The 26,767-nt window shown below is 41.3% G+C and overlaps 5 protein-coding genes across 7 annotated transcripts; 4 read left to right on the top strand and 1 right to left on the bottom strand.

Annotated features, from left to right (window-relative positions):
* Nucleotides 1-1,653: 1,653 nt before the first annotated feature.
* rack1 (receptor for activated C kinase 1) lies at nt 1,654-6,048 on the top strand. Its single transcript, XM_073486593.1, has 8 exons — nt 1,654-1,867; nt 2,395-2,566; nt 3,864-4,011; nt 4,490-4,585; nt 4,745-4,855; nt 5,194-5,334; nt 5,567-5,677; nt 5,936-6,048. Exons 1-8 carry the CDS (start codon nt 1,759-1,761, stop codon nt 5,999-6,001), a joined length of 954 nt encoding a protein of 317 aa, XP_073342694.1. The 5' UTR covers nt 1,654-1,758; the 3' UTR covers nt 6,002-6,048.
* An 800-nt stretch (nt 6,049-6,848) lies between these two features.
* Nucleotides 6,849-9,014, top strand: nme5 (NME/NM23 family member 5). The gene is made up of 5 exons (XM_073487494.1): nt 6,849-6,974; nt 7,561-7,766; nt 8,345-8,445; nt 8,541-8,659; nt 8,829-9,014. Exons 1-5 carry the CDS (start codon nt 6,849-6,851, stop codon nt 8,910-8,912), a joined length of 636 nt encoding a protein of 211 aa, XP_073343595.1. The 3' UTR covers nt 8,913-9,014.
* Nucleotides 9,015-10,522: 1,508 nt separating this feature from the next.
* Nucleotides 10,523-14,276, top strand: LOC141012752 (heterogeneous nuclear ribonucleoprotein A/B-like). Of its 2 annotated transcripts, none has more exons than XM_073486264.1 (9): nt 10,523-10,619; nt 11,120-11,349; nt 11,785-11,953; nt 12,045-12,203; nt 12,293-12,424; nt 12,536-12,626; nt 12,768-12,923; nt 13,031-13,113; nt 13,557-14,276. In XM_073486264.1, the coding sequence occupies exons 2-8, from the start codon at nt 11,135-11,137 to the stop codon at nt 13,096-13,098; spliced, it is 990 nt and encodes a 329-aa protein (XP_073342365.1). In that variant the 5' UTR covers nt 10,523-10,619; nt 11,120-11,134; the 3' UTR covers nt 13,099-13,113; nt 13,557-14,276. The 2 variants fall into 2 exon arrangements, with proteins under 2 accessions (XP_073342365.1, XP_073342364.1); XM_073486263.1 differs by having other exon boundaries at nt 10,572-10,671.
* A 363-nt stretch (nt 14,277-14,639) lies between these two features.
* phykpl (5-phosphohydroxy-L-lysine phospho-lyase) lies at nt 14,640-19,701 on the bottom strand. The gene is made up of 13 exons (XM_073486262.1): nt 19,540-19,701; nt 19,319-19,437; nt 19,049-19,208; nt 18,897-18,971; nt 18,723-18,810; nt 18,517-18,633; nt 18,333-18,415; nt 18,019-18,244; nt 17,507-17,661; nt 15,667-15,756; nt 15,394-15,527; nt 15,186-15,230; nt 14,640-14,833 (listed from the first exon to the last, which is right to left on the bottom strand). The coding sequence occupies exons 1-12, from the start codon at nt 19,596-19,598 to the stop codon at nt 15,187-15,189; spliced, it is 1,350 nt and encodes a 449-aa protein (XP_073342363.1). The 5' UTR covers nt 19,599-19,701; the 3' UTR covers nt 14,640-14,833; nt 15,186.
* A 483-nt stretch (nt 19,702-20,184) lies between these two features.
* Nucleotides 20,185-26,606, top strand: LOC141012750 (protein FAM53C-like). Of its 2 annotated transcripts, none has more exons than XM_073486261.1 (5): nt 20,185-20,206; nt 22,277-22,525; nt 22,617-22,677; nt 22,759-23,591; nt 24,807-26,606. In XM_073486261.1, exons 2-5 carry the CDS (start codon nt 22,442-22,444, stop codon nt 25,071-25,073), a joined length of 1,245 nt encoding a protein of 414 aa, XP_073342362.1. In that variant the 5' UTR covers nt 20,185-20,206; nt 22,277-22,441; the 3' UTR covers nt 25,074-26,606. The 2 variants fall into 2 exon arrangements, with proteins under 2 accessions (XP_073342362.1, XP_073342361.1); XM_073486260.1 differs by lacking the exon at nt 20,185-20,206 and adding an exon at nt 22,128-22,173.
* Nucleotides 26,607-26,767: the final 161 nt, after the last annotated feature.

Here is a 26,767-nt window from a genome sequence, read left to right as displayed (position 1 = left end):
GAAATTACTTTATTACAATTATCTTTTAAAAAGGCCTCAATATGAACTATTAAAGAATCAGTGTACTTATATTAAAATTCAGTCCAACCACAACTATAAAGGAAAACTAAGCTGAGGCCATATGTGGAGCGGCAGACTACATAGAGGTAGTGTTCAGGAGTGCCACCACTACTCACCTTCAGTGCAGCACAGCAAACTGGTGCAGTCAGTGTATACCCGTGGGTTTACTCGCATACAGAAAGTGAAGGGACCTCACCACAGGTGCCTAGCCTCCCAACAATATTCAATCACCAGCACTACACCTTGCTCTGTACTAGGGGAGTATACCCCACCACAGTGGCATCAGTGTTTCTTTTGACAATCGGACTCATATATACCCATAAGAAGACATCGCTGCCCCTTAGACCAATGCATTGTGCTTGTTATTTTACAAATTTTATCAAACAAATACAGAAAAATGTTCAAAAATCATTCTCACATGTCCTCCATTGTTATAGCTGACTGTGCTCATTGTTTCTAGGACTAAACAACAGGTTACACAATTGTTTGCAGTTGGTCCATGTGGAAGTCAAGACTAGAACAAAGGCTTACGACATATTAACATCTGCTTAAGCTGTTTACAGCAACTCTGACTGTCATGTTTTTAATTTTAGACAGTTTTAAATGATCAAATTACCTTGTATTTGTGGTTCACTGTTTGTGACTGTTAAATCGGTGCCACATTTGCAATGGTCATTGACCACACATCTATATTGAATCCATCTTAACTTTAAAAAAAAAAAAAAAGTAAGAAAGGAGATCAAGTTAAAATAGTTTTACAAAAAGAAATTGTTGTATGACTCGTATGATGCTTTTCTAGCACAACCATACATTCTTATTGTTACAAAAGGCTAAATGAAATGTACAACTATATTTGAAGTGTTAATAATATTCAATATCAGCCTTACAAAATGTTCAAATATGACATTCAGTCATATTTTTATGTAGCAAACTCCTGCAACAGATGTGCTGATGGGGACAAGAAAACATTTAGGCAAATCCTGGTGAAAACAACAAAATGAGAGATAGCTGAATACAGATGTTGTATTTGCTGGTGTGTATAAACTAGCATACATCGAAAGAAAAGTAAATAATTATTGCATTACTCATTATAGACCAAATTTAAAAAGGGGTTTCATTTTATTTTTTAATTTACATGAAACAAATGTGACATTTACCCTCATGATAAATGTCTTTAACAAGACTATCTACATAAATAAGACCTTCAATTTGATGAAATATACAGAAAATGAACAACAAAGATGTTAAATATTTTCAGACTTTCAAGCTCAAACAGAAAGATATTTAAGAAATCATTTCTGCAACTGGAAATATCCTATGAATGCTTTTGAAATTGTACAACTTAATGCTGAGAAATCATTAATCATATAGCCTATTATAATGTTTTACCTATAATTGTTTTGTTGCATGTCTTGATCAACCATCAGATTATTAAAATATATATGTTTCTACTTCCAATGTTGACTGAATAGTTTTCCTAATGACTGTAACATTTCTCCTGTTCACAATGATATCAGCAGTACGGTAAAGTCCACATTTCCCAGAATCCTCCGCGGGCTGCTCACCCCTCATAATTTTAGCATCCGGGTCTTCACTTCCTTTTCCTCTGTGCCTAGATGCAATGAGGACCTAGGTTTTTCAGGGACTCTGAAAAATCCGAATCCATCCTTGTAAAAGGCACCACCGAACCTCGCCAAAATGACCGAGCAGATGACAGTAAGGGGGACCCTTAAGGGTCACAATGGATGGGTCACCCAGATCGCCACTACGCCCCAATATCCCGACATGATTCTGTCGGCGTCCCGAGGTGAGGTTTCCCCCGCCGGCTCTGCCAACATGGCTGCGATAGCTCTAGTAAGCTAGCTGGTGTGCTGTTATAACGTAAGATGAGCGGTGGTGTGTGTGAGTGAGTGACGCGTGTAAAATGTGCATATGTAGCATGTAACAGCCACGAAGCCAGGTACATATTTCATATTTAACAGACACAAGCTGCTCGGGCAAAGTCAGCAGAAAGACGCCGGTTAGCCTCGCTAGCTTAGACTGTGTGTCGTCATGTGTAATTCGGTCAAAGATAGCCACATTGCCTCTGAGACACGTGTATTAACACACATAGGCGGAACCACGAGTAGTTACAAAAGTGTGGGCAATGCAACAATCCACTCTAAACCTTGACAGATTTAATCTGCTGAGTGTTCATGAAATGTCTGACAGCTTGTCTTTCTGAAATGCCCTCACACAGTGGTAGCTTAACATGCTAATGTCCAATGTGTCTGCTCCACCCTGAATGAAATGTATACACAGAGTTGAATAATACTCTGTACGTTTGTTTTTCAGACAAGTCCATCATCATGTGGAAGCTGACCCGTGATGAAACCAACTATGGCATCCCCCAGCGCGCCTTGAAGGGCCACTCTCACTTTGTGAGTGATGTTGTCATCTCCTCAGATGGACAGTTTGCCCTGTCTGGTGCCTGGGACCATACCCTCCGCCTGTGGGACCTCACCACGTAAGTGCAGGGAGAGGGAATCTCCTCAGTACTGGTCAGATTTTTGGGGTTCGGTGTAGTAAGGGTAGAGTAAGTCCTCTACGTGCTTACGGTAGGTGGTTTGTGTCCATGTGGAACCAAGGTACGCTTTTGGTATGAAAGTGCTTTCATTGCTGCCAAGAATACTGGATGCATGAAATCAGATCCAAGATCTATTGCAGGAAACAATGATTGCCTTTTATAACAAGCTAACTGGGTTTGAGTTGGTTAGTTAAACTTTAAAATTGAGTTATTTGTGATCATCTTGATAACAATTAATTGTGATTCTCTGAGCAAAGCTACATCTGGTCCGTGTCGAGCCTTTCTCCATACAAACCATAGGTCAAATCTGATACACACCCAGCCTAGGTTTGGTGACCAGATACTTGATTTGACTTTGCTGCAACTTGACAGATCTCATCCATAGAGCAATGCACATAATTTACATCAGGGTTGGGCAATATGGAATAAGATGATATGAATAATACTCAAATATTAGTCTCGTTGATAACGAACTTTAATAATTATGCATATCTTCTTAGATATTGTTACTAAAGTGTTTGATCAAGCAATTCTGATTAACCAGCTTGTAAAAGCAATTAGGGTAGACTTGTGAATACTCATACATTAATATTTGTTGTCTAAAAGTAAAGTAAATTAAATGCCTAAGGACAGAATAATGTGAATTATAAAGACCATTTTTAACTGATTACAGGGCACATGAAGCACATCTCCCCCCCTTACTTTCACTCAACATTTAGATTTGTAGAACAGCCATACTAATTTACCTAAAGCAAAACTAATCATACATACCTCGCCTACTCCATCCCATGGAAGTCACATAACATGCCTCATTTTTTCACATTTCTGGAAAATCATAACTATATGATTTGTGTAACTTGTATTTCTTGCTTACCCTAAGTAATTTTAAATGAGTCTGTCACTTTTCAGTATCTTGCAGTTCAGATCTTACTTTCAGCTATACAAAAATATAATGTGTGCTGTAAAGATGTATGCTAGTAAATGGTACATGTGGTCAACCAAATCTTGCTGTACCATGGATCCACAGCTCTGTATTCATTGAGCTATTATAATGTTCGGGTGGCATATTTATGTGTGACGAATGATGCCCATTCACATAATTTTTGGCAAAAAAATGAAACATGAAAATGTTTTGAAATGTCTCCTACAAGGTGTGGCTGTATCAATATTAGACATGCTTGGGTGTCTTCAGTGGTAAGCATTTTGATCATCTGAAATGTTTGTGATGTTTCTCTAGTGGCCTCACCACCCGGCGATTTGTTGGACACAGTAAGGATGTTTTGAGCGTGGCTTTCTCTGCTGATAACCGCCAGATTGTGTCTGGCTCCCGGGACAAGACCATCAAGCTGTGGAACACTCTTGGAGTCTGCAAGTACACCATCCAGGTGAGCTGCCAACCCGTGTTGATGTCTTGTGAGTAGAGGTATGTCTTTCGGTCAGTGAAACTAGATTCCAGTGGATTGAAGTACTGAATAATGAGCTTGTACTTGCTTTAAATTAGAAGTTGAAAGTGGCAATCTCAACTACTGCCCTTTTTTTAAAAAAAAAAAAGTTTATGCGAAAAGGAAATGTATGGTTCACCCAGTCATCAGTGGAAACATTACCTTTACAGCACTAGTTTTCTACAACAATGCCATGACTTAGTATCAGTATTCAACCAACAATGCGGACCATGATTTGTTCAACCTGTAATTCGGGTTCGATGTAGCTAATAAGCAGCCAAGCAAAATGTTTGTTTTTCTTACCTTGCTTGTCTGATCAGAGATCGTCATGTTTCATCGAGCCATTTAAAATAATCAATAGTTTTGGGTAACTGGAGATTTTTACATTAGTAACATATACATGTTCATCTTCAAATTGCAGGATGAGGGCCATTCTGAGTGGGCGTCTTGTGTGCGCTTCTCCCCCAACAGCAGCAACCCCATCATTGTCTCCTGCGGCTGGGACAAGATGGTCAAGGTATGTTTTCAGCTGTTGACATAAAAAATTGGCATGTATTACCTGACCTCCTCACTGACAATTTTTGTGTTCATGAGGGCTCAACCCATATAGATGAATATGGTCCTCCATATTAGTGTAGTGTCCTGACCTATAGTCTTCCTCCTTCTTTGCTCCTAGGTGTGGAACCTGGCTAACTGCAAGCTGAAGACAAACCACATTGGACACGCCGGCTTCCTGAACACAGTGACCGTCTCTCCTGATGGCTCCCTGTGTGCATCTGGCGGAAGGGTATGAAATAAACTTAATTTATATTATACAGAATGTTTTTTTGATCTTTCCTCACCCATTCTGAACTCGAATGAAGCACCACTTTAAGTCCAGCTTGCAGGTTTTAACAATGATGGAAACTTTACACAACACCTGTTTTAACATTGATGACAAAAGAGGCTGTTTCTGAGTGTAACCTGCATTTAATAAAGTCATGGTATTGTGGAAGATTTGTAAAAAAAAATAATAATAATGTAACAAACTCCCTGGTCTTAAGTTGTTAAGCATCATGTAAATACCTGTTGAAATCGACTATTTATAAATATGGTTATTCAAGTGTATTTTCTCTTCTCGTCCAGGATGGACAAGCCATGCTGTGGGACCTGAATGAAGGCAAGCACCTCTACACCCTGGACAGTGGTGACACCATCAATGCCCTGTGCTTCAGCCCCAACCGTTACTGGCTGTGTGCCGCCACTGGCCCCAGTATCAAGATTTGGGTAAAAGACTTCATCCTTTATATCATGATCCGTATATGGTGCACTAATGGTAACATGCAATGGGCAGTGACGAAACTTCAAATGTCAACTGTATTCTTTTGATGATAACAGAGGCTGTTTCTGAGCTCTTATCTAGACCAATTTGTCTATTGTGTAATTTTGGCTGCACTAATTTATGTCATTGATGTGCTTCTGAGAAGTTACTGATTGCACTGCCAATGTTTTCTATTAGGATCTGGAGGGCAAGATCATTGTGGATGAGCTGAGACAGGAAGTGATCAGCACAAACAGCAAGGCCGAGCCCCCACAGTGCACTTCCTTGGCATGGTCTGCTGATGGACAGGTAAAACGCAGTCAGATCTGTAGGGCCTTTCAGTGTACATGTCTGGCTATCCCACTAGTAGGTGGATTAAGTGTTGTAACCCCCGGTGATTATACCCATTCACTTTAACTTCTGATGTCCACTGGTGACAGTCCTGCAAATATGAGGGGCACTAAGAACACGCTTATTTGAATATTTATGGCCTGACTTTAAATATATATATAGGACTACAAATGGACTGAATTTGAGTAATCAGTATTTATCCCTCTTTCTTTACAGACCCTGTTTGCTGGCTACACTGACAACCTGATCAGAGTGTGGCAGGTCACCATTGGAACTCGATAAGAGCTTGTCCACGAAGAAACTTTAAATAAAAGACTTTTTGAAAAGAACATGTATGCTGTTTTGGTTTCAACACTGTGTGATATGAACAATATGATGCATATAATGTATTAAAGTAAAAGTAAGACCTTTTTTTTTTTCATTTTGAACTGTTATTCACACAAATTGGTTAACATCAGTGGAGGCAATAGTTTGATAAGAACATGCACTACTCAAAATTAGTTGGGAATATTTGGATATTGTAGTGTTTCACTTGATTGTTTATTCTGTGACATTTGCATTTTTGTTTTGTGAATATTTTTGGTCCCCAAAAATAATGCCACACATTTCATTTGACTTGTTGCATATCCATGCACACACGTAAATGCTCCCGTATTCCCAACTAATTTTGAGTAGTATATATTTTGGTGTCTTATTTATGTCCCTTTTTTAAATACTTTAAGTATACATCAGAAAATCTACAGCTCGAGATGATTAAATGATCCCTTGAGTGAGAAGGCAAATGTTTAGATGAATGAAATTGTCTATAGACGAGGCTACGAGTAGAGATCTGACATGTTTTGCATATTCTGATTGTCCTGCTTGGCTTGCCGTAGCCTTGGAGTGGTATCCTAGCAACCTAAACACTCAAAGTGGGGCACTAGGTGAGCAAGTAGCATCAACGCTCTTTGGACTTTTTAAGACATTTTACTACCAAAACTACATATTAACCAGTTGAACGGAATTTTGTATATAACCCCACTGTTAACAGAGTTTAAATAATACTTAACGTTCGTGTTTAGTTGAAAGGACTGACCGAAAGTATCGTAACTCAGTCAGCTACAGGTGCTTGTGTAGCATGCAGGAGCAGATGGACCAAACGACCCATTCTCGTATTTATGTGGAAAGAACTCTAGCCCTTATAAAACCAGATGCCATCCACAAAGCTGAGGAGATTGAGGACGTCATCCTGAAATCGGGCTTCATCATCCTGCAGGTTGGTTTAAGCCCTAAAATATACAGCAATGGGCACAGTAATATGAATGTATGTAGTCTAAACCACAGGATGTGCTAGCTTAACTTTAGGGTGTGCTGTATCGTGTAAGGAGGGAGTTAAACCGACTCATGATATTTGAGATAATAGTAACTGCTATTTGTAATTTTTCATTATAAAATGCTGCTGCAAAAGCAAATAAGGGGTTTTTCCAATTGTGTGTAAGGTCGGACTGATACATCTTACAGACATTTCCTTATATGCATATGTTGTTGGTTGATATGTAACAAGAAATTGCAGTACAGAAATGCAGGATATTTTTCAGGTGATAAAGTTTCACCAGAATATAGTTTGTCCAGCAGGGAGTGCTGTCATTGTGCTTCTCAGCACAAACGCTTGCATATCTGTCAGCAGTTCAAGGATCCATCAAAAATTTGTATTAAAAAAATAAATAGTAATAGACCTCTAGGAAGATTGGTCTTAAGAGTTTGCCAAACCTTAACCTTAATCTTAAGTTAATTATTGACCTAAAAAATCAAGCATCAATTCACATTTCACTGAAGTGTCCAATACTTAATTCTTGCGGTAGAAGCGGAAGCTGCAACTGAGTCCAGAGCAGTGCAGTGACTTCTACGCAGACCAGTATGGAAAGCTCTTCTTTCCCAGCTTGACTGCCTTCATGAGTTCTGGCCCCATCATTGCCATCACTCTGGCCCGCAAAAACGCTATGGCCCACTGGAAGTCCCTCATAGGACCTGTCAACAGCATCAAGGCCAGAGAGACTCATCCAGAGTGGTCAGTCTGTTAACTTCTGAGGTGTTGATTTAGGATTTTGTTTTGTTGTCTGATTCTTCTTTGGCACATGTTTTTTTTTTTTTTTTATCCTCTACACTGGTGAGCAATTTCACTGATTCTGGCTCATGAAAACCTGGCCTGCAATCTGAAATCGAACCATGAAATCACATTAAATGTCTGCTTAGAGACAAAGGAGAGTCACAATATTCAATATTTCTGTGATATATTGACATCAGTCCTTTGGACAGACAGATTCAGACAACAAGTGTTGTGTGATTGAAACTATACTACGCAAAATGTCAATGTTTGGGTGGTCAAACATGCTGTTCTAGTACATTCTCTTTGTTGTTTTGATTAAGTGCCCTGATAATAATAATAATATTCTTTGTACTCTTGGTACATTGTGTTTTAATCTTCCATTGCAAAAGTTTAAATCTAATATTTGCACATACAGTACATAATCCACTATGTCCTGTGAGTGTGGGTTATCCTATGAATTAGTGAAGTGATTTATGTTTTTTATGTAATGTAAACCACCCTGCCAGACATATTTATGAATGTGGTGTATTTTTGCCCAGCCTCAGAGCAAAATATGGCACCTCTGACCTGAAAAACGCACTCCATGGCAGCAACTCATTACTTGCAGCTGAAAGGGAGATCAAATTCATGTTCCCAAATAGTAAGTACCACACATACTCACACATACTGTTGTTTGTGAAGAAATGCAGGATTGAACACTCATGATTATGCACCCCACATGCTTCCTCCCTGTAGCTGTAATCGAGCCATTTCCCTCAAGAGAAGCAACCGAAGAATACCTGAGCCGGTATGTGAACCCAACCCTGCTACAAGGACTCACTGAGCTCTGCAAGCAAAAGCCTCACAATCCCTGTGTAAGCATTCACTGTTCAATATTTGAAGATAAACAGGTTTGTCAGATTTATTTGTTTTGGACAATTATTTACTGTCATTGTATAATAACGGTAAATGTCTATTTGCTGGTGTTGAGCTTTGGTCCCTGAAACATCTCACTCCATTACCCTACACTTTTGTTTTCACTAGATTTGGCTGGCTGACTGGCTGATCCAAAACAACCCAAACATGCCCCAAATATGTGATGGGGCCATCGTGGAAGGAGTAGAATGACAACATGGAAACGAGGAAGGAATAAATCATTTCAGATGTTATTTTTTAAACATTTTTTTTTGCTCAGTACTATGATGAAATAAAATGTCTTCTTCGCACTAATCATTTGTTTTGTTTGCTTTCTGGTAAAGTTGGTCAATTTATAATCCATTTGTTCTTTTCTGACACTTCTTTAAAGGTTGTGACTTGATTTAGAACCTTAATTGAAAATCAAAAGGTCTGCGTAAGTACATTAATCATTTAGGTGTGTGTTTTTTTTTTTTTTGCACTCTGTCCCACTAGATTTAACATCTTGAATCACCTATTAAATCAGCCAGTGGGTTGAAAGGTTTGCATTTGAGCATGACTGTACTGGAATAATTGGGTGAGCTGTATGACCTGAGTTGAGCTAAGAAAATAACTTGATCTGGTCCACCTGCTTTGCCCAGCTTCATCTCTTGCTGCTCCTCTGGAAATGGTTGAAAAACACAAAATGTATCATTAGTTTAGTACTCCAGCTAGTAAAGGACATGCATGTCCATATGACTGTCTAACAAATATGTTACTGAATTTTCAAAGTAGACAACTTAAGTTGGTCAAACGAGCATTACAGCATTTGATTCGGGCTGCTATACAGCAGTTTGCATGACAGCTTACAGATGGACAATGAGGGAAAATAATCGAAGTGACCAGGCAACAGTGGTATTGTGTGTTTTTTATGAAAGCAATGAAAGAAAAAAATATAGAAAAAGATTTATTTTAATGAGTAATATGTGGCTGGATGCTTATGTCAGTCTCTAAAGGCAATCTGACTATAGTTTATATGTCTTGCAGTGTAACTATGATTGGTATGTACTATATGTGGTTCTCAACTCATTGTAAACACCACGACCCCTGTGCCTGGCAATCAAGAAGTCAATTTATGTCAAGTGAATTTTCTTTTAACAGACAGAACAAAGCATGGGAAACTGTCCTTGTACTGCAATACCTCACAATGCATTGCAGTACCATCCTGCAATGCACGTCTCATTAATTACAGCAGACATGAATCAACATCTCTCTGAATGTCTAAATAAAAACTATAAGCCTACATAAACTTAACAAGATGCTTATTGTGAATCTATTGTACTTATTTATTCTATTTCATTATTTTATGGTTTGTTATTTTGTCCAACTCACGTTCAGTATTTCTCTTTAAACTTGTCACTGGAAGAACTGTGACAGCTCTGTATGCGTGTATCCATCATTAATGTTCAAATTGAGATACCAAGACGTATATTTTGGACATTTTCCACATGCTGCCCTTCATTTTAATGGCTCTGGACTGTTGCATCCGACGACAGTTTTGTCAGATTCGAATAAATGCCGGTACAAATTAGTTTTTAAGAGTAACGCTTTCATTACATTATTCAACACAACAAGAGTTATTCATCATATGTTCCCTGTGCCAATCGACGTGGTTGAATTTAGCGAACAGTGAGTCTTTTCATTAAAGAAAAGGGTTCAGAGTTTTTTCCTTCCTGTGAGTCAGAGGGCGTGAACATCTTCTGTGAAAAGAGAGCGACGCGTCTGTCATTGGTCAGCACCATGAGTGGCAGCAGCCGTCGTCCAATCAGATGGCTCCTCCGCAGAAATGTCGTTTTTTTCTGCCGGTTCTAGAAAACCAACCACGAGTTGTCGTCGTGTGGGAGAATCCATCTTGAAGAGAGCTCTCCGGTTGTGTGACCAGTAAGCAGGTTTTCGTTCTTCATTAGTCTTGGTTTTTTCATTGTATTGTCACGTAAGTACTCTGACTGGTGGCCTCTTTTCGGTTTTTTACTGGTAGATGTAGCTGAAATATCCGTAATTACTAGAGAATTTAAGCCTACAGTGCGTCTAGCACGGCCTCTGCATTACGTAACTGCGAATTTGAGTTGTACAGTCCGGGCTTGTGTTATCAGTATGGTACAGATGGCTACGTATTTTCTAATCTTTGGCTCCGGCAGAAACGTACCTACTAATTTTGGGTAGTTGCTGTGCTGTGGGTCCACGGTACCTCTAGCTGTCTTTGGCTGGCACTCGGAAACAAATCGGGTCTTGTGTGAATGTATGGAAGGCGATTGTGCCGGCCAAAATGGTGGGAAATGCATGCTTTGGCACCGTGTAAATGGCGAGGCGTGCAAGGCATGACGGATTATGTAACCACCGTTACTTTTTTTTAACTTGATTTTCCTCTCTTTTGGTCTTAGGTAAATTAGTGCAAAATGTCTGAGACAGAGCAGCAGTATATGGAAACGTCGGAAAACGGCCACGAAGTCGACGATGATTTTAACGGAGCCGACAACACCGAAGCGGAGATCGACGAGAGCGCCGGGAATGACTGCGGAGAGGACGAAGGGCCCGGCGCGGACAGCAATTCGCAAAACGGCGGCACGGAGGGCGGACAGATCGACGCCAGCAAAAGCGAAGAGGATGCAGGGTGAGTTTTTTTAAAATGCATTAGCCTGAATCATTTGTGAAGACGACAATTAAAATACGCACTCGTGGTTTGCCATGTTTCTTTGTTCCGCCGGCCTTTGTTGGCGCCATATGCAGAGCGGAGGGGGGATGGGCGCTGAGCAGGGATCAAATCTAACATGTAATGGCTTATGAGACACTGTGGATACGAGATGCTTGCTTTAGTCGCATCGTGGTGATTTTCACCAGATTGATGAATGTTGTAAAATAACCTGTAAGCATAGCGAATATAGCCTGCCCCCACACGCCACTGGGTTAACAGATGTTCTGGAACAGTGTGTACATTTACACCCCGCTCCTGCCCGACACCACCCCCACCCTACAGCCATATATAAAGTTGTGGTAGCGGTGCCGCCTTTCAAGCTAAACATGGCCCTTTCCCCCTTTCTGCACTCAGGAAAATGTTTGTCGGTGGTCTCAGCTGGGACACGAGCAAGAAGGATCTTAAGGATTACTTCTCAAAATTCGGTGAGGTGACAGACTGCACCATCAAGATGGACCAGCAGACGGGCCGGTCAAGAGGCTTCGGCTTCATTCTCTTCAAAGATGCAGCCAGCGTGGACAAGGTGAGTGGTGAAGTAGTTATACCCGAACTGCAGGACCTCTGTGTTTACAAGACGGGCAAATCTCAATGTTTTTATGTTTTTGTTCTGAAAGGTTCTCGAACAGAAGGAGCACAAGCTCGATGGCAGAGTGATCGACCCCAAGAAGGCCATGGCCATGAAGAAGGACCCAGTCAAGAAAATCTTTGTCGGAGGCCTTAACCCTGACACCTCAAAGGAAGTCATCCAGGAGTACTTCGGGACCTTTGGCGAGGTATGATATTCTGGCAATTTTTCCAGTTTATTATGTAAATGAATGCTTATGATATCGATTGTTCTAAAGTTTCATTTCCTCTCACGCAGATTGAGACCATTGAGCTTCCACAAGATCCAAAGACGGAAAAGAGGAGGGGATTCGTATTTATCACATACAAAGATGAGGCCCCTGTCAAGAAGGTCATGGAGAAGAAATACCACAATGTCGGTGGAAGCAAGGTAAAAGGCATATTGTGCACACATGTGACTGGGTATGATTTACCCAGTTTCATACATTTTGCAAAAGGCGTGTCAGGCTGCAATGTAATGTTCTCTTGTGTGGTGTTGCAGTGTGAAATTAAAATAGCCCAGCCCAAAGAGGTCTACCAGCAGCAGCAGTATGGAGCCCGTGGATATGGCGGACGCGGCAGGGGCCGTGGGGGTAAGCGCATTCTTGCATGTATACCAGCAGATTTTTTACATTAAAGTAGACTCAATGGTAGATTTGAATTTATGTGGGGGGGATAGCCTGGGGTCCTGTGTGCTGGAGAGTTGTGACATAGACATCACCTGTTGTTTTTAGGCCAGGGCCAGAACTGGAATCAAGGTTACAACAACTACTGGAACCAGGGATACAACCAGAACTACGGCTACGGACAGCAAGGCTATGGATACGGCGGCTACGGCAACTATGACTACTCTGCTGGTTATTACGGCTATGGGGGTGGCTACGATTACAGTAAGCGATAAGTGCCCCCAGGGAAAGAAAAAAATGAGAGAAACTTTATTTTCTTGGTCCTCCTTGTTGTACAGAAGAACTCAGTCCCTTTTTCTCTTGTCCTCCAGACCAGGGCAATACAAGCTATGGGAAAACTCCAAGACGTGGCCACCAGAATAGCTACAAGCCATACTGATCACACGTAGTGCAGGTATGCATTTTTGCATCATCCGTGGTAGTATGAGAACATAGCTGTAACCATTGGTGCCTTTTTGACCCCAAAGATGTCCATCTACTCTAAATCCATTCAAGCATTGTGGTGGGGTTAGTGTAGACCGTGTTGTGGGGTCTGTGATCATTAAAGATGGATTCATTCCACCTGTCAGCCATCTTAAGATGCATCTCTACAAACACTACTTGATCAATAAGGGTTGAGTTGGTGGTGGTTGAGAACAGGAACAATAAGGACCGTTTCACCTTTCACCTGGGTGCTAGGTGTGTAATAGCTAGCGGTCGTCCCCCCCCTCCCCCCAAAGTGTGTCTGTCCATTCACTGACCTGTCAAACTCATTCATGCACCTGTCTGTCTATGTGTAACTGCATGCCACATTTGGTTTATTCTCAGTAACGTTAAGCACCGTGTTTTTCTCTTAAGGTCTAAAGTAAATAAGAAAAAGAGATCCATGGTCTGACCACAGCGAACATGGGCTCTGGCTTTTCCTTTGGAGTTGGCAGAAATTTGGACTCATGCTCCATTTGTACAGATCAAGTGAGGAACTGGGGAAGCAAATGTCACTTTTCCACTTTTTATTTTATATTGTTTTGTGTCCATTTACATTTCCAGTGATGGAAGTGTTATTTTTACTGTACTTTTTGGTACCTTTTTGAATCTAATGTATTGTATGGTTGTATTTTTACATGTCTACTGGATTTACAGATGAGCAGGAGCAAAAGCTTTTAAAGCTTACAAATAAAACAATTTTGCTTTTTTTTTTTTTTTTTTTTTTTCCTTTTGGTGTTTCTAGATCTTTAGTTAAATCTCCCGTGCTGAGTGTTGGATGCGAGTTGCATGGCTTCAGATGTGGGGTGAGGCTAAATAAGGGATTTAAACTTAATCAAAGGGTTCATTGTAAGCGTGTCAATTGAATGTTTGCAGATGGTCTAGTAGACGAAGACAACCAGCATCTTTTTTTTTTTTCTTTTGGCTTTTAAGGAGATTCTTCCCCCATCATGTTTGCAATTTTAAGTGGCTTTACTAGTGTAACTCAACTGAACGCAAGCCTGTTAATGTACGAGGGTACTCCCTCTCTCACTGGAAACTCATTCCTCTAGTGTCTTGGGCAAATTGGTAGAAATAAACTTTTGGTTTATATTACACATGGATCTTTTTGTTATTATTTGTAAAGTTAATGTTAAATGTTTTGTACTGCTAAATGGCTTGCTTGTTTTGTCATGAGTAATGTTAACATCTCTACGGATGCCTCTTGGGGAAGCTGTGGGAGAGTGCTTCAATATCTGCAGGATAACTGCTGGCTCAGTGTTAATACCCACCCCACTAGATGTGAAACTGCGATACTTGAGCAATTATGTGAAATGTGTCCAGGAGTTAAAGATAGTGGTCTGGTAAGTGCTTGACTCAACCGTACTGTGTATTAAGAACATGTTGCTGATCAGTGTTGTAAGTTGGGAAAAATTATATATCACTACTGTGGGTAAAAAGAACGCAAGAGTCGAGGCCTTTAAAAAGTTTTAACTTTATTAGTTTTGATTTTAAAAAAACAAGTTTAGTGTCATATTGGCATCATCTTATATATTGGTCATCTCCCAGCTGGTAATCATGTGCTGTAGCTTGCATGACTTTAAACACGTAAACTCCAATTGGCTGAGTATAATCAGTAAGATGATCTCTTGCATCTCCTCATTCCCACCTTCCTGTGGAGAAAGTAGATTCATATTATTTCAGTTTTAGGTTTCAAGACTCAAACAAATTAAAAGCAGTCATCCTCAAGTACTGACTTATTTTAAATCTGTCAGTGCTCTGATTTAAGCTTGGATATAAGAATGTACTCTGAGAAAAGTCCATTACGAAGACAAAGGGAGTCCCCACAGTGGTCAGAGTTGGTGCAGGGCAGCAACATGTTCTGCCAAGTGAAATGAATGAACTTGTTTGATCTGCTGGAACCTTGAGTTTTAGACATTCATATCTCTACCTCTGAACTTTCTGAATGTGACCATCTGACAATGTCTGATGCAATTAAAGGTTTTTTCTACAGGTTTAACAAACCTTAGATGTCTTCCTTTACCGGTTTAAGGTCACTGGCTTCCATGTCTGAGAACAAGAACATTTAATAAGTGATACCACACTTTATTATTGATGTGTGAAATTAACTCCTTACAGATATATTTCATAGTTGTCAGACTCTTAATACATTAAAGTGGGGTAGATGCATACCTTCATAAGGCACAATCCCAAACACATTTGCGTAACTAACCTGTGAGGATGCGGTCGATGCATTGTACCACCAGTTCTGCGTCCTCCATACTGAAGCACATGGGAGGTTTAAACTTCACAACACTTTCCCAGGGGCCATCTGTACTTGCACAGATTTTATCCTCCTCCTTCAACCTAAACGGAGCATTGGGTTAATCTACAACGCCATGTGGCAGAGACGGCATACACAAGAAAATTAATTTACGTTTACTTTCTGGGAGGTAAAAATGGCAAAATTAACTATTAACTACTGTAAAGCACTGCAGTCCTGTACCTCTTCACCAGTAATGCTGCTGTTTCTGTGGCAGGAGTCCTCTTCTTCCTGTCTTTAACCAGCTCAATCCCCGCAAACAGTCCCACACCTCTGTTTAAAAAGAAATGAGTCGGCAATGTCTTTTAGACATGGAGATGAAATATTTGAGCCCAATATAAGCTAAAAGACATTTGGGATGTATCCATATATTATGGAGTTATGGTGTCTACTTGTCTGTAATGATACATGATGCAAATGGGAAAAATGGTTAAAATTCAGTAATTCCATGGGGTGTGTCTAAAAATCACAAAACATGTTGGACTTAGGAAGTTCCTTCATGAGTCTTGAGTATCATGGTGTGATTATCTGAACTCAATTGCTGTGAAATAGACTAATTTATATAAATGAAAAAAGGCCTCACACACCACAAAAAAATTAATAAGGTTGAATGAAATGTGAAAATGCTTCCACAAATTGTTTTGTTTGTGGGTATAGGGCTCATTTAATCTTTAACCAACTTAACTTCTACACATTAAAAATAAAAATAGCCATATTTTTATATCTTAATAGCTTTCCCACGATGCAAGTCATTGCAGAAGTAACAAGCTGTGTCTCCTACAGCGATGGAATGAGTATCGAGATCAAAAGTTCAAAGAATGTATCAACCATAAAATGGTCCCCGTCACTGTTTGACTCATATATCATGTTGTTAGATCAGTTTTACTGCTGCATTAATGTGTATGTTTCATTTTACTGCTGTATATGATAAAACAGTGCTACTTTTAACTAATTATATACAGTCGGGTAGTTTGATCTACAGCAGAGCATCATGTTCTATAAGTTGGTCACATGTTTGTAATGTCTTTAGAAGAACTGCACATATTTTAAGAAAAAAGACAGCAAGCTTTTTAAAATTATTTTAATTAAAAGGTCAGAGAACTCACTTAATTAGAAAAAAATGATGTCATGGATATTCATAAGATTTACAATATATATAAATTTGCATAAAATGTAAATGCCCAAGTACAAGTGCTGTAAATGTACACTTACAAGTACAATACTTGAGTAAAATGTACGTAGTTATTCCTGTGCGATGTATCACCTTCTCTCAGAGGCCCTGCATATCCACACAGTGTCTTCAGTCACTCGGACTGGTCAGACCTTTCAGGTTAAATTTAGAAGCTATGTTGGTCAATGAAGTTATCCATTATACTCCATGTCATGAAAAATATACATCCACTTAACATATAAGTGGTACCTTTAATTTTAACCAGCATGTGCCAAATCATTCAGTCCTTCAGGCTGACAGTGTTGCCACCCAATATCTAAAGGTTCAAATGTTCAATAAAAGGCTAAAGGTTCATTTAATTGTCATTTTACAACACAGGATTGTGCAACAAAATGCAACATTTTTATGACGAATTGAGGGTGAAGTCATGAGTCTCACAGCCTGAGGAAGAAGCTGCTTCTTAATCTGGTGGTACGGCAGAGGATACTGCTGTAGTTTTCACCAGACGAGTCCAATAAAATCATGTTTTGCGCTGACACATGGCAGCCCAAATAGCCCAAACTGCTTTCAAGTGTAAGGAAACAACTAACACTCTTTTGCTGCTGTATAATTAACACTATCATACTGTCCTGACAAAAGCTCTAATCAGCCAAGATAAGTGAAAACACCAGTGTGGATGTACCAAGGGTGTGTAGGAGCTTTAATTAGTGTTGCCAGTTAAACAGCAGTTTTATATGACAACTTAATGATGACCAGACGTCCTTATCAATGCGTGTTTTTTTTATCATTGGTGCTTGATTTCAAAAAGTGGTTTAATGCTGCTGGACACAAAAAAATAGAATGCATACTTACCTGACATCACCAATACTTTGATGTCGTGTTTGTAGCTTTGTGAGCAGATCTTTAAGATGTGCTCCCACCCGTGTGGCGTTTCCTCTAAGGTCCTCTTTCTCTATCACGTCAAGGACCGCCAGGCCAATTGCGCAGGACACTGGGTTCCCTCCGAACTGCACAAGTTGGAGAATAAACAAATAGTCTCGTCTTGATAACGAGGTAGTTGAGACAGATTTACACATACATACTTTTGTATTGTTCTCCTTTAAAGCAGAGATGTGTGTCTACACCTTATTTCACATTTTACTTTTGAATAATGTTCGCTGCAGCAATGAAAAAGGCAACTTTTTTCTCATCTTAAAAGATCCAATCTGTATTTAACTGACAATCAGTTCGGTGACCGTAATTGCTCTGATTATGAAATCACAAAGAGTGTCATGATTTATGTCAGACTATAAATGTCTCCTCAGCCAGAAAAAGCTATAAAAGCCAGGTTCAAGGAGCGTTCATTCATATAACTGTATAGTCACCGTATTGAAGTACTCCACGCCGTTGGCTGTAAAAGCTCCGGCTATCTCTTTAGTGGTTGCCACGCATGCCAGGGGATGCCCATTGCCCATTGGTTTGCCCATGGTCACTATGTCGGGACAGAAACCCTCCCCTTGCTGCTGGAAACCCCAGAAGTGACTCCCCAATCTTCCGAAGCCTGTCTGCACCTCGTCTGCCACAAACACTCCACCAGCTGAGCGCACATACCTGTGGAGAGTGTGAGGGAGATTAAACTTTTCTCCACTATCATTCATGTGACGAGAAAAAACAACCTGTGAAATGAGTCACCACTCACTCCGCCACTTTAGTTGAGTACCCATGGGGCAAGATGATTTGCCCTCCCACACTTGGCAACGATTCAGCAAAGAAGGCAGAGACCTTTGTGGAAAAGGTGGAAAATAAGTAACGTATTATGCGTTGGTCATATTTGTCACAGCATTATCCTGTGTTTCTGTGCATGCAACAGTGGTAAAGTCTACCTTACGACCCTTTCTGTGCACCTCCTCTATTAGGTCTTTCACCGTATCGGCATATGCTTGGCCCGGGTTGGGGTGATCCTCTCTGTATATGCCCCTGTAGGTGTCTGGTAAGGGTGCCTTGAAGGATCAAACACATTCTGTCAGACAGGCAGGAGTCCACTGTTGGTCTGCAGTTTGTGTAATGATGTTTGTTTTAATGTACACACCACATGAACCCATTCTTTCTGTCCCGTCAGTTTTCGGAACTTGTAAGGACTAATGTCGATGAGGGACTTTAGATGCCCGTGGTATGCACTGGTATAAAAGAAGAGGCCACTGTAATTGATAAGCAGGTGTATTGTCAGAGGGTGAACGTGTTGCATTCGAACAAAAACGCTTACTGGTCGAGCACAATGACGTCCTCGTGTTGGGTGTACTGCTGTGCCAAGCGTAGGGCGAGATCATTGGCCTCCGAGCTGTCGGAAAAACAGATGTCAAATCACTGGTATGGAGAGGCATCACCTGTCTGTGGGTGGGTGGGTGAAGGACTTACCCAGAGTTAACAAAGTAGAAGACACACAGTCTCTCAGGCAGGGTGGCAGCCAGGCGCTCTGCATACAGGACTATGTTGTCATGCAGGAATCTTGCGTTTGTGTTCAGGAGGTCCATTTGTGCAGCTGCAGCCTTAGTAATACTGGGGTGACAATGGCCCACTACAAGAGAAAAGCACACAGGACGTTACTTACACTCAACTTTCTGCCACAAGGAGGCAGGAGTGTGACATACTGTGTTGTATAAAGGCATTTTTGTTTTGTTTTTTTACCGTGATGGACGTTACTGATGCAGTCCAGATAGCGCGTGCCATTCTCATCGAAAAGATATTGTCCTCTGGCTCTTACAATTTTCACAGGGTCGTCTGAATAAAAGAGTCTGCATGACTGCCTGTGATCAGGACAATGAAGACGTCAAAGCAGCACAGTGCACCATATGACACGACTCCATTTGAAATTCACCCAACACCAGTCATTTCTCTTCTTTACATACCCGATTAATCTCTTCCTCATTTCGAGAGTTTCTTCTTTCCTGAGTTTATCAAGTGCCATATTTTCTGTGGTTTGTCTCTGTCTGTACGATGCACCAAAGACCGCTGAAGCAATAAACCAAGAGATAATAGTTAGACTATTTCGTTTTATGGAGGTGTTTATGAACTCTTGACATCCACCACGCATGCGCACGTAGTTGGGGTTCCGTTATGAGAGTTTTTTTCCCCCCTATCTTTCTATCCATTTCATTATCTATTTTTAAAATATGGAGATTTGCCAGGTAATAAATTATCCTTCTAATATCCGGTTAAAAACACGTGTATTACTCGTGAAGACATTTGCATCCCGGTCAGGTCTGATTTTATCCCGTCGCTTTTTCTAGAAGGGTCTAACTGTGGGGGTGTTAAGATGCAGAGAGGCTCAAAATAAGTGCAACATTGTGTTGCTTTAAATTGACTTTCAGCTGGGAACACGCGAATAAACGTCGTATTGACGTAGTATTCGCTTTATACGTTTTGAAGGGTTTCCTTAAAAATGCGGCTTTTCAGGCAGTGTATTAACAACACCTCTGTATTGGTATCGCCCAAAGTCTATAAATACTCTGCTTAACTGCACTCTATCCGGCGCACTGTGTGCAGCTTCGGTTGCTAAGGAACCGCTGAAAGCAGGTAATACATCAGGACAGCTGTAGCATGCTAGCTTGCAAACAGGCTGCGTAACCAAGCTAACGCTACAACTAATTTAGGTGCATTATCAGCCCAGACGTTAAATTTTTTCACACCTCTGGTCATAATTCTACTCGGATGAATCATGGCCACAACCGGGAATAATGACAAGTTATTAACATGTAGTAAACAGACCGAATGTGAGCAAGCTAACGCTAGTAACGTTAGTTAGGACACTTGTTATCCTTTCAGCTAATATAGCTAACAGAACTGGCTAACTTGGTGCTTCATGGGCTGCATCGTGTTGAAGAGCTAGCTTACTGTATACTTTGCTCAACAGCTAAAGTCGGTATCCGATTTAGACAGGAAACCTATCCCTATATCATTAAGTCGTACATTCTCAATGACAAGCAGTTGTCCTGCAGCTAGCATTAACGTTTGAGATAATGTTGTAGGTTTTTAAGTGGCTAACAAAAATGTTGTGTTTCTTTTAGAGAAGGGCAAGCTGCGCAGTACTGCCTTAAACTTGTTTGCTGGTTTGCACGTTAGTAAAGATGTAAAGTGTCCTGACAGTAGACTTACTCAATTAACCTAACTAATAGTCTGAATGAACAACGTTTTGTGCTAGATGTGTCTGGTTAGTCGTTTTGAGAATATCCTGTTATTGATTTGAAGCAACGCTGACATTAAAAGTTTGTTGGCAAGATCAGAGAGTGATCAAGTTTTAAATCAGCTGGGGGTCGACAGCATTGCTCTTTGCTGTTTCTGTGCAAAAGGAGTCATTGTGGTGGGTGCAGAGCTAACATGCTGCTTCCTCAGGATGAGGTTCAGCCTGTGTCCCTGTGCTGGTGAAGTAGCTTGTCTTCTGGCATGTGGAACTAGGCTAGCAGTGTAGCACCATGTTTGCCACAAGGAGGAAGGCCCTGGAGGCCACATCTGACTGCCAACAGCAAGTGTCGAAGCAAATGTCTTCAGTGGCTAGGACTCTAAATATCACCAAGCATTTTACATCAGATTAGGATGCATAATGTGATGTTGACACAGTTCATGCATTTGTGTCTAGTTTATGTCATTATTAAATGTACTCTAGTTGAAGAATGAAAGGGCAGATTACATTTTAATGTAGTGGATAGTTTATATTTTGTATTTCTTTTTCTAGTTTCAGTGTGAGTTTTGGGGTGGTGATTCCTTACATGAATCACTACAGGTTAATCTTCAAAGATGTTTGTGGATGATTAACCATTAGATGTAAAAAGTGAGCAATTTGCGTACAAAGAAAATGTCAGAGGAATGCGTGTTAATGAAATGGACATGCAAGCTGTCTTGTTGTGCCCTGCTGTCTGGGTACATCACACCATATTGGCTTTGCCTTGGTAATATAAGCCCTTGAGACCTGGTCACTGTTCTTTTGTCCCCCTTGCAAAGATACTGTGGCATGCTTCCAGCCCCAATCCCCATTCATTTTTTCAAACACTTCCCCCATCCTTGCCCTTTTCGTCCCTCCCTCCCCCTTCCATTCACTTCACAACTCTTGTCAGTTGTGTTTATGGGACCCAACTGACTTCGATTGCCATGGTATTGCCTCAAAGGTTTTTACAAGGGATATACTCGTTATTTTATTTGAAACCTCACTACTAGACATTGTGTTTGTAGTCCCAATAAGAAATGACCATGTGCATGATGGAATGTGAAGTGTTTCTTTGTTCTGGGTCTCCCCTCGTCCATGTCTGCGCTCTCTGCCTTTGTGAACATGAACTCCTGCGTTTCATGTGTTACTGAATCAGGATGTAGATCCCAGCTTGGGTCTCATTCGGTAGTATGTGGTCAGTTATTAAAGCACACGTGTTAGGACAGTCTGTTCCTCTCTCTGTAGGCTTTTCTGCACTACGACAGTTATAGCATCAAGAGGAAAGTCCCCTTTGGCAGATTTTACATTCCTATCTAAGGCCCCGTGGATCTGTCTGCATTTTGTAAGCTACTCTTCGATGACGTGCTTTTTCTGCAATGTGTGTGATCACTTTGAGTTAATCTTTAACATTGTTTCATATGTTTCTTTCTCATCTGTCTTGCTAGGTGGCATAAAGATGATGGTGGCATGGTGAGACAGTTGGTCTGGCAGGTTGAGGTGTGGAGGGGACACCACAAACCACGCCAGGATTCTGACTAATAAAATTTCCACTGCCCTCAGTAGATCCTCCTCTTCATCTCCATGTCTATCCCTGGATTGTAGCTACAATTATGGTGACACTTATCACAGAGCAGCTCCGCAAGCAGAGTTTGGAAGAGCCTTATTACAGGGCTTTCTCGTTCAACGTGAATGTGGTGAGTTGGATACAAAGCTAAATCTTCACCTTGATCCACTTTGTTTTAAGGGTTCTGATTTTAAATTTAAGTTGTAATATTTCTGTTACAGTCATTACCTGCAGTGGGCTCCAGTCCCACTGTCTCGTGGAGTACTTGCAGATCAACACAAGGCAAGTTCATTGAATCAAGTGCAGCATATACAACCTATCAGTGGGGAACTCTGTCTCATGTTTATTGTTTGGCATTTTTAGACACCAGCTCAGCAACACACCCATCATCCAAAGCCAACCTTCTGGATGATTCCTGTGGACCAGACTCCCTATGGCCTACTTCCCATTCTGGAGAAACTATCCAGAGACCAGAGGTGTCTTTCACAGGCGAGGCTTTCCAAAGCTCACCCCCGCCGCCACCTCCAAAACGCCACTGCCGGTCCCTCTCTGTTCCAGAGGACCTGTCTCGGTGCCGCTCCACCTGGCATCCTAGTGCATCCAAGGTTTGGACCCCAGTCAAACGTGGAAGTCAAAGTGGAGGAGCATCTAGTTCAGGCTCTGGAGCCAGCTCTTTGCCACTTTGTGGTCCCAGTTCCTCCTTCACCTCTTCATCCCTAAACTCATCTTCTAGCCCTACCTTCTTTAGCTTAGCACTGTCCTCTGACTCCCCACTACCATGGAGCTTCCCATGGGACCCCTGTGACAAACTGAAAGGAGCCTGTTCTGCTTCCTTCGCTTCTCCTTCCTCCTGCTCCTCTTCACCGGCCCCCCTGATTTCTCACTCATTGCTGCAGCGCCGCTTCTCCCTCTCCCCTGTGCATATTCAGGACGCCTCTGTGGTGCTTCTGCCCCCCCGGCCCTCCCCTGCTTCCGCTCTGACATACGGCTGTTCTGGCATGGAACACCCAGCCCTGTCTCCATCACCCACTTCAGCCTGCAGTACACCTTCCTCCTCTAGGCGTGACCTACACCCGGCGCTGCCGCGTTGTCACTCACAGCCCTGTGACATGCGTAAACCTCGCTTGAAGAGGCGCCATGACCCAGATGTTTTGCCCTGCCCCAGGCCAGGCCTTGACTTCAGCAAGATGACACAGGTGAGCAAGAAAGTCCAATGGTCTGTAAAGTTTGGTGATATCTGGCAATCTCTTCATATTGATCAATATATTGAGAAGCACACGGCTAATCGCATCGGTAAGTAATCCACTGGCCTGGGTTCACTCGTGCCCATGTTTTGTCTTTTGGATCCTGGAGGCCAATGGTAGGCCTCTGGCAGGATCCCATCCCCCACAGCTCTGCTTCAGCGCAGCTAAGCTTGGCCCCCTTGCCATCAACTCTCCTCATTTCAGACTGGTGTTTATGTTGGGATCATTTAGTGAAGTGGGCCCCCAGATCTGTTTCCATAGTCCTGTCTGAGTCACGTCAGTCATAGGGATGGGAATCAGAGTAACTCACAATATGATTTGATTTAAAATGTGTTACCCGCGATTAAAATATCATCATGACACAGTGAATCTGTGATAACTGATAGTGTAAATTAAGTTTACTGATGTTTACACCACAAGGAGTCATCAGGTAGTTGTCAGGGGAATCTGTTTAGATCGCCTGCAGGTTTTTATTTACCCTTTTGTATAGAAAACCAGCTACAACAAACTTTAGTTAAACAAGTTCCAGTCGGAGTTTGACCCACTCATGTTGAGTCTCCTGTCATAGGTTTCGCTGGTTGCAACTGCTTTATAAAGCAAAACTCTATCAAAAGTGTATCAGCGATCCACCAAACAATGTGCTAAAATGCAATGTCTTTTTAAAGTTCACCCTTCAGTTATTTTGCACTACCTTTAGATCACCATGATGAACCACCCAATACACACTCAGTAAGGTAGCGAGAATGTTACAGTATGTTTGCCTGCTGGGATTCCCGGTACTTGGCCTGCACATTCTGATCCGTTTGTGTCAAATAGTCGGGTAGTCTGTTACATATTTAACACATTTTACAGGATTCAAGGATGTCAATTTAAATTATGTACTTAAAGTAAGTGAATGTGTAACTGTATAATTTCCAGAGTTAATGGTGTTGAGGTTGACGTTTTGTGGTCCGATTGCACAAGTCGGCCAAGCCCATTAAATCTGCTATCAGTTAATCTATGACTGTGCACACTTCCTTATTATCTTTTGGGTGTGGATCCTGAGATGTCTGAATCTGATGCATGAGTGACTGTTTAGTGAGCTGTTTTGCCTGTGTAAAAAACAAACAAAACAAGAATTGTCACATGAACACATGATAATGACGATGCTTCTTTTTTCCTGTGTAGATTGGTAATCAGGAGAGCCTAGTGTGCGGTACAGGGGGCTGCGTTGTCCAAGTGTCTTCCCAGGCAGAGCAGCGCTCAGCCTTCTCCCCTGCAGAGTTCCTGGGTCGAGCCAGCATCGGGCCACTAAGTGAAAGTGAGGAGGAGGAGGAGGAGGAAGAAGAGGAGGAGGAAGATCAAAGAAAAAGGACTCTAATAGATGTGGGACAAAAGATTGTTTTCGAAAGAGACTGCACAGAACTGGACTTGAACCTTATAGAAGAGAACTGACCACTCCTCGGGGCTCCCAGTGTGATTACTGCATTCATAACCACGTTAAGCACACCTGTAGGCTTTGTATGCTCTTCTGGCAGAGTCCTTGGGAACCTGCTGCCCTCCTGAGGCATATGTCAAGAGTGCATAATCAAGTACCAAGCAATTAGACGCTAATATCAAATTACAGTGTTATAGGGAAATGTGCATGAGCAAATAAGCTAGTTTTCATGCATACAGAACTTCTGCTTATATCTCATATTGATACAAAGTCTTAATTTGCATCAGCAATTGTTACACATCTTGACATCCTCGCATATCCTCATCAGAGAACACTATATACTCGAGTCGGCAGAATGTCCTTAACACTTCAGCACAAGTGACTAACAAACCTTGTTGTCCTGTCGGCCAGGATCGGCTCCAGCCTCCTGCGAGCCTGCAAAGGACAAGCGGTTACAGATGATAGAGTGATGGGTGACTATTTAAACAAACACACACTAAAAGCTTATAGTCGAATGGGCCAGAGAAAAGCGTTCCTCATCTCGGGGTCGTCTACTTTTGTATTTGGGCGTCTGAATTTGGAAATGGAGCTGTCGATAGGTGGCCATAATGTCGCAGTATGGGGCAAAATTATATTCAAGTTGCGCAAACAACATAAGACACAGATTTGTATGTAAATGCTCTCCTGTAGGTTCGACAGGAAACATTCCAGGTTTTCCCTACAGTTCTTTGAATCCCTCACGGACCCTCGAGTCACATCTTCTACTGCGGTTCTGTCTTTGATTTGGCCACTTGGAGTAACTCTATATCATCCATGGGAAGCTTTTCTTGTAATGGCAATGAAAGTATAGCTCTCCCTTCTGTTAGTGTGTTTTCTTTCTATCAATTGCTCGAACATTACGACACCTCGTCAACAATATTACTGATGATACTGTAAACTTGACCATGCCTTAAGCTTAAAATAGAGTTCTTGGTGCTCTGGTCTTCTTTTCACAGCCAGACATTTTTGCAGTCTCCATTTGCGCTGATTCAGATATTTTCGAACAGGTGGGCACATGCACTATAGTAGTCAGTCGAGTAAGTGGGTCGACGCTGCGGCCGGACTCCATAGGGCACAATGTAATCTACTGTACAGTGGTTAGGGCGAGTGCACACGTCGAGCCAACTCTGAGCGTATGTGACAAAGGCAGTAGTGATGCAGATGATTCGGTGGCCTTTCAGAAATGATTTTTCATGTGTTTTCAGATATAAATATTACTGTTGCACAATTTATGTACAAATAAAATTTAATAGAGAATGATATTTTTTTTTCTTCCAAAAGGTGTCTTGTCTTTTTAGTTTTGTTTCCCTTTAATAATAATAATAATAATAATAATAATAATAATAATATCATCTGTCCTGTCAGTCAAGTGTAAAAGGCATCTCCATGAGATTATTGTGACACCTGGTGGCTGATGTGAGTGTAACGCTGATGTTGCATAGAAATACACCGTGTTTGGTCCATTCTGGCTTTATTAACAGATATTAATCCACACAGCTTCATGTTTGCAGGCAAAAAAAAAAAAAAAGTTGCACAAAAATCTGAATTATAGCTCACTTAAACGGATACAATCACGAGTATGATGATGAATAAATGTCTTGATCTTCAAAAAAAAAAAAAAAAAAACCAACTCAGCGGCGGATCAAGTTGAAGACCACCATTAAAAAGTTAT

Source organism: Pagrus major, chromosome 18 (genome assembly GCF_040436345.1).
Source record: "Pagrus major chromosome 18, Pma_NU_1.0".
Lineage (NCBI taxonomy): Eukaryota > Metazoa > Chordata > Actinopteri > Spariformes > Sparidae > Pagrus > Pagrus major.
Note: the sequence above shows the minus strand (reverse complement) of the source record. Positions and strands in the feature narration are given on the sequence as shown.

What these genes read in the sequence shown, in the direction of transcription:
- rack1 (XM_073486593.1), top strand. Translation starts at nt 1,759, where the DNA reads ATGACCGAGCAGATGACAGTAAGGGGGACCCTTAAGGGTCACAATGGA. An exon ending in CGCCTGTGGGACCTCACCAC is followed by an intron (nt 2,567 to 3,863) that starts GTAAGTGCAGGG and finishes ATGTTTCTCTAG; the next exon opens with TGGCCTCACCACCCGGCGAT. An exon ending in GCCCCAGTATCAAGATTTGG is followed by an intron (nt 5,335 to 5,566) that starts GTAAAAGACTTC and finishes GTTTTCTATTAG; the next exon opens with GATCTGGAGGGCAAGATCAT.
- nme5 (XM_073487494.1), top strand. Translation starts at nt 6,849, where the DNA reads ATGGACCAAACGACCCATTCTCGTATTTATGTGGAAAGAACTCTAGCC. An exon ending in CGGGCTTCATCATCCTGCAG is followed by an intron (nt 6,975 to 7,560) that starts GTTGGTTTAAGC and finishes TTCTTGCGGTAG; the next exon opens with AAGCGGAAGCTGCAACTGAG. An exon ending in AAAAGCCTCACAATCCCTGT is followed by an intron (nt 8,660 to 8,828) that starts GTAAGCATTCAC and finishes TGTTTTCACTAG; the next exon opens with ATTTGGCTGGCTGACTGGCT.
- LOC141012752 (XM_073486264.1), top strand. Translation starts at nt 11,135, where the DNA reads ATGTCTGAGACAGAGCAGCAGTATATGGAAACGTCGGAAAACGGCCAC. An exon ending in ATGCAGCCAGCGTGGACAAG is followed by an intron (nt 11,954 to 12,044) that starts GTGAGTGGTGAA and finishes TTGTTCTGAAAG; the next exon opens with GTTCTCGAACAGAAGGAGCA. An exon ending in ACGCGGCAGGGGCCGTGGGG is followed by an intron (nt 12,627 to 12,767) that starts GTAAGCGCATTC and finishes TGTTGTTTTTAG; the next exon opens with GCCAGGGCCAGAACTGGAAT.
- LOC141012750 (XM_073486261.1), top strand. Translation starts at nt 22,442, where the DNA reads ATGGTGACACTTATCACAGAGCAGCTCCGCAAGCAGAGTTTGGAAGAG. An exon ending in TACTTGCAGATCAACACAAG is followed by an intron (nt 22,678 to 22,758) that starts GCAAGTTCATTG and finishes TGGCATTTTTAG; the next exon opens with ACACCAGCTCAGCAACACAC. An exon ending in ACTTCAGCAAGATGACACAG is followed by an intron (nt 23,592 to 24,806) that starts GTGAGCAAGAAA and finishes TTTCCTGTGTAG; the next exon opens with ATTGGTAATCAGGAGAGCCT.
- phykpl (XM_073486262.1), bottom strand. Translation starts at nt 19,598, where the DNA reads ATGGCACTTGATAAACTCAGGAAAGAAGAAACTCTCGAAATGAGGAAG. An exon ending in ATGAGGAAGAGATTAATCGG is followed by an intron (nt 19,438 to 19,539) that starts GTATGTAAAGAA and finishes TCCTGATCACAG; the next exon opens with GCAGTCATGCAGACTCTTTT. An exon ending in AGAAAGAATGGGTTCATGTG is followed by an intron (nt 18,634 to 18,722) that starts GTGTGTACATTA and finishes TGATCCTTCAAG; the next exon opens with GCACCCTTACCAGACACCTA.